The sequence below is a fragment of the Natator depressus genome, chromosome 5 (assembly GCF_965152275.1).
Source record: "Natator depressus isolate rNatDep1 chromosome 5, rNatDep2.hap1, whole genome shotgun sequence".
Taxonomy (NCBI): Eukaryota; Metazoa; Chordata; order Testudines; family Cheloniidae; genus Natator; species Natator depressus.
The window spans coordinates 70597303-70609881 of record NC_134238.1 but is presented as its reverse complement, the minus strand read 5'-3'; the positions used below and the strand labels follow the sequence as shown (position 1 = coordinate 70609881).

The 12579-nt window shown below is 39.3% G+C and overlaps 1 protein-coding gene across 4 annotated transcripts in view; it reads left to right on the top strand.

Annotated features, from left to right (window-relative positions):
* MCC (MCC regulator of Wnt signaling pathway) overlaps nt 1-12579 on the top strand; it is a 347649-nt gene that overhangs the window by 258151 nt on the left and 76919 nt on the right. For all 4 annotated transcript variants that reach the window (XM_074952966.1, XM_074952965.1, XM_074952967.1 and 1 more), the window contains one exon: nt 5256-5398. In XM_074952966.1, the coding sequence (XP_074809067.1) occupies nt 5256-5398 (143 nt within the window). The remainder of the gene's footprint in view (nt 1-5255; nt 5399-12579) is intronic.

Genomic DNA, 12579 nt, shown 5'->3' with positions numbered 1-12579 from the left:
CCTTATAGCGGACGTAGTGTAGAAGGCTTGATTTACTGTTGCTTTATGCCATTCTTAATGCTTCCCTTTATAAAACTATATTATTATGTAGATGGTCAAGAGAAACCAAAGTTACACAGTAAATTTGATCATCTAATTCAGAGTCTTTAAATTGTTGCTGTTGTTTTGAGGTTAGCAATGCAGAGCAGAACAAGATTTTCAGTCTAAACAAACCATTGCAACAGATTTAAGAGAGTTTGACAGATTGCATAAGCTAATTTATGTTTTTTATTTAGAAGAGATTGCTTTTTTCAAACACTTTGGAAGGTGAGGGCGAATGGTTTCAGGAAGTTGCAGAATTATGGCTCACGCATTGTTCAGCAAGCCCAACTGCAGAGATGTCAGATCAAGTGCCATGGCTGCACCTCTTCTCAGAAGTGAGGGACACAGTGTTGTTCTTAGTAATAGTTATTGTAGGAAATATTTTTAGATGTTTCCAATAAGCTTCTGGATTTGACAGGCCTTTATAGGGTACAGCAAGTTCCAGATGCATGGCCACATGAAGCTAGCTGTTGATACTGCATTATGTTCTGCCAACACTCCTGATGCAAATGAAGTCACAGTGGTTATGGGATCAAGCCAACAATCATTCCTAATTGTCTTGTCTCACTGATGTTGCTGTAGTTCGAGAAAGCTCAGCTGGCTTGGGAATCCAACCAAAAAAAGAGGAAACTGTGAAATACAGCTGCAACCAATTTGGTATTTGGTCTGGAAGAAAGATGTCTCAACTCATATAATGTTGAGCCTTGCTTAGTTTCTGAAGGGGGATTGATATATCATTTACCCACCACCAGATTGTAAGAAATAGTTTGTAATTTGAGGGAAGTAGAGCAGTTAAGAAGGTAGCTTGCTGAGAGAGAAATTTCTTTCTTTTATATAGTCAAAAATAGAAATGTTGGCTCTGTTTGCATTATCTAAGAGTTTCTCAAACAGTGAGGCTTTAGTGGGTCCCTAAGAAATCCAAGGCTCAGATGGGAGACTACCCTGTTTAAAACTTTGCTAAGAACACAAGAGCACTGTTTCAAAGTCTAATCTTTCTTTCTCGTAGTGTGAATGTAGTTTGGTCAAATTTGCAGAACTCAAGTCACAGGTTTAAGTCCAATTCAGAGTAAGATTGTTTCACCTGAAACTCTTTGTGTATTTAGAAAAAAGAAAAGGAGTACTTGTGGCACCTTAGAGACTAACCAGTTTATTTGAGCATGAGCTTTCGTGAGCTACAGCTCACTTCATCGGATGCATAGCATATTGTGGAAACTGCAGAAGACATTATATACACACAGAGACCATGAAACAAAACTTCCTCCCACTCCACTGTCCTGCTCGTAACAGCTTATCTAAAGTGATCATCAAGGAGGGCCATTTCCAGCACAAATCCAGGTTTTCTCACCCTTCCCCCCCACAGACACACATACACACATACATGAGTTTGTATGTGTGTCTGTGGGGGGGAAGGGTGAGAAAACCTGGATTTGTGCTGGAAATGGCCCTCCTTGATGATCACTTTAGATAAGCTGTTACGAGCAGGACAGTGGAGTGGGAGGAAGTTTTGTTTCATGGTCTCTGTGTGTATATAATGTCTTCTGCAGTTTCCACAATATGCTATGCATCCGATGAAGTGAGCTGTAGCTCACGAAAGCTCATGCTCAAATAAACTGGTTAGTCTCTAAGGTGCCACAAGTACTCCTTTTCTTTTTTCTTTTTACGAATACAGACTAACACGGCTGTTACTCTGAAACCTGTCTTTGTGTATTTATGCAGGAAAGATGCAGAATATCTTTCCATACTCTTCAATGTGAATTTTCTTCACTACAGCATCATAGCTCTGAGCCCCTGTTACCTATCATTTGGAAGTAGGCAGGTAAAATTATCACCAGCCTATATTCCTTCTATTCTCAGAAGACTTTGATACATTCATTAACTCTCTTTTCCTGAACTGCTTCCCATCCATTGGTTTGCGCAAGTCACAAAAAGGCAAAACCAGTCAAGTGGGTAGGTCCACATGAAGCAGCAGTATCAGTGTATTAAAAACACATACATATTAGGGTGTGTCAGTAACACCCTAACAAGATCAACCTCTCAAGAACAAAGAAGGTCCCAAACTAAATAATAAAACATGAGATAATACTGTATCTGTTTTGAAAGTGAACGTTACTGGCCAAGAAAAGTTCATCCTAACACAAGATTTTATTTATTTTTTAATCATGGCTTCAGTAAGGAAATGCATTTTTCATGCAATGATACAAAAATAAACCTTGCCATGTGATTGAGAACAGAATCAGCTACGTACAGTCTTTCCAGTTTGTCTGTGAGTTCAGCAAAAGAATGGGGGGGGGGGCGGAGAGAAAGAATGAGTTGTCTTTCATCTCAATGCTGAAATAGGTCTGTGCAGCTTATGGACTTTCTTGCCTGCTGATGTCCGCTTAGGATTCTTAGCAGCTGTCAAAAGACATACATTCTAACCAGTCAACCATTTGTAAGTAAATGCTGTGCGGCCATGAATTCTGTGCATTACCCAACAGAAAATTCATAAAGAAATATGGGTCACCTAGAAACCTAGGGGGGAAAAAAGGGAGACAGAATAGATAGTATAGTGGACAGCATCATAAAAATTAATAATGGTTGGCACTCCTAGAGTGTCTTTTGTCTGAGGATCTCCCATGTTTTACAAAACATTCATTAAAATATAATGAAAGTTGAAAAACGGCCAACACCCACTGTGATGAAAGCATTCTCTGGTTGAAGCTATGAAAGAATCTCTGTGTACACACCTTGACAACACCCCACCAGAATTCCTCAATGGGGAGGAGGAGGTGCTGAGAGTTTGCCATTTTGATCATTACTAAGCAGGCTTTAAAACAGTTTTGTACCACTGGAGCGACACAAAACTGCTTCATTGCATAGAACGATCTGGCCCAGTACCTTTTGTTACTTTTAATCCATTTTTAAACATTCTGTTTTAGTGTGTAGCTATTGCACCTCTAAGTCCTATTGAAATCAGCAGCGCTTTTGTGTTCTAAAAGGGAAGGGAAGAGGATGGAAGAGAGGGATTTTGCGTTGCCTTTGAACAGCTGCAGAACTAGAAAACCCGTGTTTTCAAAAATCGGCACCTTAGTTGTGTACACAAAATATAAGCATATATAAAAGATGCTGCACTGATTGGTGCTCTTCAAATACCTCGGGTAGAAAAGGTAAATTGCACATATAAAATATGCTGTTATGTGTACAAAGTGGGTAATTTACCATCTGCATTTGTAGTTACCTATTTTGAATGTGGAGTTACATGTTTGTAAAGAGGCATGTTTTGCATGCATGTTTCAAGGGGCAAATTTTGGAAAATTTGGCTCAAACAATCAAAGGTAAATTTGTCAATCTTAGCCATTGTCATTTAAACAAGAAAACTAGTCTGAGTCTGAAAGTGGAGAAAGTCAGAGCTGATTAGCATGTGTAGACAAGCAGTTGGTTTTATGATCAGGTCAGCCTGTCACCCATTCATGGAGGAGATTCACATTTTAAAATGAATCGCTAATTGCAAAACACGTTAATGTATAAATGAACAAACAAACTATCCTTTTGACCAAAAGAAAAAGCAACTCTTTGAGCACTTAGTTTTGGACAAAAACAATTACTAATGATCATTGGCGTGTGCTGTGCCTAATAATTAACTTATTCATAGAACATTTAACCCACATTTATGTGTCTTCAGTAGCCTGTATTTTAATTAATGCTGTTTTTGGTTTGCTTCTCCCACTTGCTTTAAATATATATTGCCCATCACCTAAAACACCTTGCTTTGATCTAAAATTTAATTTTAACCTTATAATCTTAATTTTTGTATAATAGTTGCTAAGTGCTTGTGATAAAGATGTAACTTTCTGTAGTGAGCTGAGTTGCCTTTCAGGGTTAGGAAAGTGTGATCATTCCTATTAAAACTACAGTGGGTAAGCTAAGGAAACGCTGCTTGGCAAACAAGCCGTAATTTTTCTTATGAGTTGGCCTGTTTCACAGACAGCAACCTTTCCTTCAGTCAGTGTTGTGATACGTATGGATCATCTTCCTTTCAGCTATTTTGCCCGACAGACATTGTCAAACCTTTGGGCTAATTCCTGCAAGGTACTGAGAGCTCTCAACTCCCACCGACTTCAATGGAAGTGGAAAGTGCTCAGTACTTTGCAGAACTACCCCCTTAGACAACAGGCTTCCACCCAGCTGGAGGTACCCTCACAGTTCTGTGCTCTCCCTCCCTCACCAAAGAACTCCATTCCTGCTCTATGCTTCCTCCCCACCCTAAAGTCATCCACCTCTCTGATGAAACAGCAGCAAAATAAACCTCTACAAAATACTTTGCTTGTGAGTAGCCAAATAGGGGTACAGTAAATTCACTCATCAGAAGTTTTTGGTTTGTTGTTTCTGTGCCTATGCTACTGCTGTTTTCCGTGCTGGTTAAAATGTGCATATCTGAAAGTGACAAAATAATAATTACAGAAAACTGAAGCTGATTAAAAAAATCAGGTCTTCCTGAATCTCATTTTTTGAGTCGGATTAGAAAATGGATTAAAAAAAGAAAAGAAACATTTTAAAGTGCTTCATTGGGCACTGTGATTTCACATTCCACTACTTTCCTTATCTGCTTCTCCCCATTCTTTGAACTTTAGGTGTGAAAGTAGGGAGAAGAGACTCCTTTTATAAATCTCACTACTTCAGATAATGCCCAATATCGCTCAAACATTTTTGAAGGAACCCGCTTGACAAATAAGAGTGAGTATATGTAATATGCAAGGGTTTTGTTTTCCAGTAACTCCAGCAGTTCACTGCCATTCTAATTAATCTGTACATTATCTTCCAATAGATTTCAAATAAAAACCCACTTGGCAACAGGAGACTTGAGAGAGCGAGAGAGACACACACACTTAATCTGGCAATACATTTTCTTATAGTGAACATTAGTCTGGAATGATCACAAGAACTTTGGTGAAACTTCAAAATACAGAAATGTGAGCCAGATGCTACCCACTACATAACTGGCAGTTGAGAGTACAATGCAGAAAGTCAGTTTGTTTTATGGGAAGCATACCCTGGTCCATTTGATAGTCTTGTTGAGCTGGAGAAAGTTTGTTGTCCAGTGTGTACTCTACTTATTGTGACTACAGGACTGAAAGGCATGCTGTAGAGTTACTTATTCCTTCAATAATATTTTTTTTCTTGTGCCTCTCCCCCAGGGAGGAAGATGAGTATTCCGAACTACGATCAGAGCTCAGCCAGAGCCAGCATGAGGCTAACGAAGATTCACGCAGCATGGACCAGGATCAGACTTCTGTTTCAGTACCAGAGAACCAGTCCACTATGGTCACTGCTGACATGGGTTAGTGATTTTTCTGAAAAGACAGGATGTCTTCTACTAGTAGAAAGAAAAGGAGTACTTGTGGCACCTTAGAGACTAACCAATTTATTTGAGCATAAGCTTTCGTGAGCTACAGCTCACTTCATCGGATGCATACTGTGGAAAGTACAGAAGATCTTTTTATACACACAAACCATGAAAAAATGGGTGTTTACCACTACAAAAGGTTTTCTCTCCCCCCACCCCACTCTCCTGCTGGTAATAGCTTATCTCAAGTGATCACTCTCCTTTCAATGTGTATGATAATCAAGGTGGGCCATTTCCAGCACAAATCCAGGTCCCCTCCCCCCCCCCTTTTTTTTTTCCACACACACAAACCCACTCTCCTGTTGGTAATAGCTTATCTAAAGTGATTGCTCTCCTTACAATGTGTATGATAATCAAGGTGGGCCATTTCCAGCACAAATCAAGGGTTTAACAAGAACGTCTGGGGGGAGGGTAGGAAAAAATAGGGGAAATAGGTTACCTTGCATAATGACTTAGCCACTCCCAGTCTCTATTCAAGCCTAAGTTAATTGTATCCAATTTGCAAATGAATTCCAATTCAGCAGTCTCTCGCTGGAGTCTGGTTTTGAAGTTTTTCTGTTGTAATATCGCAACTTTCATGTCTGTAATCGCGTGACCAGAGAGATTGAAGTGTTCTCCAACTGGTTTATGAATGTTATAATTCTTGACATCTGATTTGTGTCCATTTATTCTTTTACGTAGAGACTGTCCAGTTTGACCAATGTACATGGCAGAGGGGCATTGCTGGCACATAATGGCATATATCACATTGGTGGATGTGCAGGTGAACGAGCCTCTGATAGTGTGGCTGATGTTATTATCATACACATTGTAAGGAGAGTGATCACTTTAGATAAGCTATTACCAGCAGGAGAGTGGGGTGGGGGGAGAGAAAACCTTTTGTAGTGGTAAACACCCATTTTTTCATGGTTTGTGTGTATAAAAAGATCTTCTGTACTTTCCACAGTATGCATCCGATGAAGTGAGCTGTAGCTCATGAAAGCTTATGCTCAAATAAATTGGTTAGTCTCTAAGGTGCCACAAGTACTCCTTTTCTTTTTGCGAATACAGACCAACGCGGCTGTTACTCTGAAACCTACTAGTAGAAAGCCATTGTATCCTTTAAAATACTGATCAGAATGCTTGGAGGGGAAAGAAAATAAATCATCCAAGCCTTGTTAATCAAACCAATGGTGTTGAGGAATTCTCTAGGAGAATAAACAGTATCATTTAAAATAATCTCAGAACCTTGCTCCCAGACCATCAGAGCTATAATAGCTGCAGAGGAAGAACAGAAAATGAGCTTGTCAGGAAGAACTGAAGCGCCTAAATGAGTGCCCTTTGGGGAAAGGGAAAATGGAGGGGACACACACACTCACCCCCCTCTAGAATAGTATACATGTTCTGACCTGACCATGTAATTTGCTGATTAATTGGATGGATTGATTTTTTTTCACTCCTTTTCCTGTTCTGTTATTTTACCAAATAGCAAAAACATTTTATTTATAAGTGACTGAAGGTTGTTTTTAAATGTTGCTAGTTTATTTATCTATAAAATTTTGATTGTTGGAAATTGCAGAGATGAAATAGAGGCATCTAGAGGCATTAATAAGTGGCAGAGCAATGTGCTGCTGTTAAACTTCTCTCTCCAGGCCATGACTTTTAAGACTTGTTGCTTTTTGAGAGCCATTAATTTATGCACAGGTGGCAAGTTTCTGAATACACTTATCTGTGCTGTGGAGTGTTAAGGAAGGTTCTCTATGGAAAGGAGTCCAGTAATTATATTGTTTTTCAGATGTGCTCAGATTGGGAATTTCAAAGCTGAAATTAAAGGGTAGTTAGTACTAGCTATAGAGATCCAGTTCTCAGACTCCAGCAATAAAGATGTTCAGTACTGGGGTACGTAGACACACTGCTTTTCGCAAGCTTGGGAGCGTCATTGATATGCATATTAGAGGGGAAATGTCTGTCTCACTGGATCAGATTCTGTTCTCATTCACATCAGCGTAAATCAGGGACATATCCTTGGCTGTAGTGTAGTTCCTCCTTCCTTCTGTCATAGGTATTTATTAGCTGCTGATCACCAGACGCCAGCGTGCCTTGGGAAAGTCATGATGCGCTGGATCTTGATGAAAAAATTACACTAAATCCAAAGTCCAATGTGACTGATCCAAGCAGAGACAAAGATCAAAACATCACAGAGATGTTTTCTAAGCACTTTTGTTACAGTCGTACAGAGGGTCAAATTCTATCCTCAGATAAATGTGTGTCACTCGCACTGAAGTCAGTAAAAATTCAGCTGATTTTTAATGGCAATTGTTTGTGCTTCTCTGAGGGTAATGTTTGTGTCCCAGTGTAGACTCAGTTAACAATATATTTTTATTTCACTCTTTTCTTTTGCAGTAGCTTAGCAGACACCAGTTGTGCCCTGATCTCTGGCCATGGACTCTGCTTCAGAGAGAGGCAAACTCCTTCCTCTTCCCCATTATAACTTTAAGCTTTATCTCAGATGGAAGGAGAAATCTTGTTTGCCATCCCCAAAAAGAACGAAGATTCCTCTTAGACACAAAAGGACTCTGTGACACATCACCTATTATACAGTGGATGGATTGTTGTTGGTATCTGAATTCCTGTGACTGATCCACCACTGGGAAAATATGCAGATTTACTGAGTAAAGGGGATGGTAGTTTGTTCAGGTCTTCCAAACCTTCCTGCAAAGGAAGGCTTAATTCAGGGAGTCTGTGACCCACTTTTGCTAATATTGGACAGAAGGGGATTAATTTTGGTGGAGGTACACCAGGGATGAATTTGACCCAAATAGTTGAGACAATACATGGGTTTCCCAAGACAACTTTGTAGTTGCTGACTGAAAACTGAGGCCAAAAAGAACATGTGGCTTTTCTTGAGAGAGGGACTCTGTGTTTGTTACGGTTTTGTGGTTTGAGTTTTTTTATTTTCATGTGCAAAACTGATGAATGTACATTTTTGGATATGTGCCTGAATGTCACAGTAGATTTTATTCTTAATTGAAAAAATAAATAAGACAAGAGGCTTAGTCTCTAAACTTGGTATTTTGGTGAAACACATGAGGTCAGACAGTTTAACTTGACACCAAAAACTAGACTAAGGACTGACTTACACAACCATATTGACTTCAGAAGTATTGTATGGAGTGTAAACCAGCACTGAACCTGGCCCTCAGCGTTAAAACATTTAGTTTCTTTTATAGTGGGATTCTTATTATGTTTAGAGTGTCTTTTCTCTCTCACTTACTCAGTGAGAACAGAAATTATGTCCTATATGTACATCAGTACTCCAGTGTAGACTGGCTACCGTTTCAGTCAATCAGAGCTATAGATTAGAATAATGGTATTGGAATTACCTCTGAGCCTGCTTTCCCTGATGGCGTGGAACTCCAGAACCCTGCCTTGTTGAGCCAGACACACTAGTCTGCTGCAACACAGGCCCAGGTCTGATCCACGCCCCCAAAGCTGCAGACTTTAACAGAAAACCACTCAGCAGGTTACCTATCTCCAGCACACAGACACGCAGTTCCCAATGGGATCCAAACCACAAATAAATCCGTTTTACTCTGTATAAAGCTTATACAGGGTAAACTCATAAAGTGTCCACCCTCTATGACACTGATAGAGAGATACACACAGCTGTTTGCTCCCCCAGGTATTAATGACTTACTCTGGGTTAATAAACAAAAGTGATTTTATTAAGTATGAAAAGTAGGATTTAAGTGGTTCCACGTAATAACAGACAGAACAAAGTAAGTTACCAAGCAAAATAAAACAAAACATGGAAGTCTAAGCTTAATACATTTAAGAAACTGAATACAGGTAAATCTCACCCTCAGAGATGTTCCAATAAACTTCTTTCACAGGCTAGACTCCTTCTTAGTCTGGGCCCAATCCTTTCCCCTGGTACAGTTCTTGTTAGTTCCAGCTCAGGTGATAACTAGGGGATTTCTCATGACTGGCAGCTCCCTTTGTTCTTTTCCACCCCCTTTTATATCTTTCGCACAAGGCGGGAATCCTTTGTCTCTCTCTGGGTCGTTCCCCCCCCCCTTCTAAATGGAAAAGCACCAGGTTTAAGATGGATTCCAGTACCAGGTGACATGGTCACATGTCCTGTGAGACCCCAAGTCTCCATTCTTTCCGGCCTGACTCACAGGAACACAGGAAGGCTTACAAGTAAACAGAGCCATTTACAACCAATTGTCCTGGTCAATGGGAGCCATCAAGATTTTGAACCACCATTTTAAAAAATGATAGACAAACTTTTTAAATTTGGGTGCCTATGCCTAAATATGGATTTAGTTGCCTAGGTTTAGGTGCCCAAATTTGAAAAGTTTGGCCTATATTCTTTACCTGTGTTACTAATAATACTTCAGATTAATCAGATTGAAAGAATTTTCACAATCCAATTTACTTTTCAATATTTGTTATTTCTTTACTTTTACCACTTCATTGATCCTGGACAGTGATCTGTTTTTTGTACTGTAATACAAGGATGAGACATTTACATTTCCAGCACAACAAGCAAATGTAGAAATACAAAATATTGCTACACCAAATCACTAACTTTCATAGTAAGCTTATAAAGTATTCCTCCTACTCCCCAACACAAGCATCCCTCTGTCCTTTGTTTATTTTAGTTTTAGTATCTCTTTAAAAATAAACCCTTATGTTAGTTATGCACATCAGGCTAATCACCATGACCTAATAATAACATGGCACTGCATACTGCACTAATGCAGCAAGCTTATTGACATGCCAACTACATCAATGTGTTATGATACACTAATGCTTTTAGATATGCTGCTCTTCTGCTGTAGGCAACAAAAACATCAAGAGCTAAAATTGTTAATTTCTCTGCTGTATCTTGTAAATCCTGTGAGTGGGTTTACACTAGCTTCCCTTTGAAATGTGGGTCTCTCTGACATTGTTATAAATTCTTATTTTCTGGGAGAAACATTCCTTCAGGGCTAGAACTTAGCATATAAGGTCTTTCCTTCTGAAGGAAATGTTTTGTAAAATGAGACAAAATGTATATACAGGCATTATTGAGTTTCAGGAGCACAAGCAAAACAAGTAGATTTTACAATTAAACATTCTTGATGGTGCATCTGTGACTCAGAATTGAATTTTATTAATAAATAAACTTATTTGGCAGATTATTAACGCTAAAGCATATTAATTGTTTTGGTGGAGAGTGGAGCTTGTGGGAAGTTCTTGCACATACAACTTCAGTAGGAGTTTTGTATGCATACAGGTTGCAGGAGCAGACCCTGCTTTGGCCATCCATATTTGTCATGCCATTGATATGTTGATGGGTTTGTTTTTAACATGAAATCCCTTTTGCCTGCAGTAATTTCACATTCACTCCAGGGCTGCATTCTTCTGCAATCCTATTCCTACGCAAAGAGAATTTGTGAACACTTTTGTTGATCAACCTGTGCAAAGCTGGAAATACTGCATAAAGACAAGGGCCCATGATTGCTGCTACTGTCATTTAAACACAAAGGAACAAATGCTACCTTTGAATTTTGAGATGATAACAGTATTGAGTCTGTGTCTTGAATTCTATTCTGTTCTATATGGGTTCTTATATTGTGGTCATCACCGATACAGACAAGCTTTATCTATATGTTAGAAAGTTCCATTGTGCCAGAGGAGCATAGTTGTCGACCATGGTGTTCTCCCAGGGCTTTAGGTAGTCATTTAGATAGACTGGGCCTAAGCCATGGAACCACCTTGAAGATAAGGACTGAGACCTTGAACTTGATTTGAATTTCTATGCAAAGCCTGTGTAACTGAATGAGAACATCACTGGCACATAAGTATTTTGGACATAAGTATTTTGGTTTTATGGTTGCTTTTATTTCCCCCTAGATGTTAATTGGGCCATTTTTGTTAAATGGCTGTCTAAATTACATCCACAAAATTTGTGCATGGCAAGCCTTGCATTGCATACAGTTGTCTGGTTTTTTACATATCTGTGGATGTAATTTAGGTGGTCAGGTTTGTTAGTTTGTCTGGTGTTAATCGAAGAGGTAGATGAGTTTTTGGTCATGAACTTAAGGTTATTTATTTTGTAGTAGTCCCCTGTTCCCTCACACCTCACTCTTTCATAATCAGCTTCTGTGATCCTTCGTTTTAAATTCAGCTTTTCAAAGTGCACTAAAGGAGTTAGGTGCCCAACTCCCATTGAATTTCAGTGGGACTTGAATGCCTGTCTCCCTTAGGCTCCTTTGAAAACACCAGCCATATGTTTTAAATCTGATTGGAAGGTCTGACGGTAATGAAGTCCTAGGTGGAGCAATATCATAAGAATAACATTGCATGAATGGATGCCACCCCTTTTAATATTTGTACCCCTGTGAAAATAATGCATTGTCATGAAATATAAATCCATTGTGTGCTGTACAATGCAATAACTGATTATTGCACGATGCCTTGGTAATTAATGGCCCATAGGTGAATACCGCCAAGAGGCATCAGAACCCAAGAGTGAGTTCAACTATATGGTGCACATCAGGGACTACTGCTGATATTTATCACTGAATGTAAGTTGGAGGTGATGCAATTAATTTGTAAAGTTAGCTCACAAGATAAGAGGGATCATTTGGTTGTCACAAAATTGGGGAGAGAGTGGATGACACCCCATAAAACAGTGCTGTCAGACTGCAGTGGGGAAGGGTCTTCTGGCCCTTTCCTTGTGAGAATTATGATCATGTTTTCATCCTAAAGCACCTAGTGAATACGATCACGATATGGAGCCTCACAAGAACAAGGGTTGTTGTTGGGGACCCATAAATATTTCCAGTCTTCTCTTCAGTTGCACACATAGAAGAAACAGCTGTGAAAATGAAATTTTAGCTCTGTAAAATAATCTCTCTGGGGTTTTTGTGTAAGCTTTTGGACACTTGGCAGCAGTTTGAGCACAAATCCCCAAAGTACTTCCTTTTAGAGGAGATTGGATTATATCATCACTGAGTGAACTGGGCAGAAGAGCATTCTGATTCCGAGGGAAAAGTCTTCTTGCTGAGCACAAAGATCAGGAGAAGCTGCAGTAATGAGAAAGATTAACAAAAAAAAGCAAATTGGGACAGTGACATGGAAGT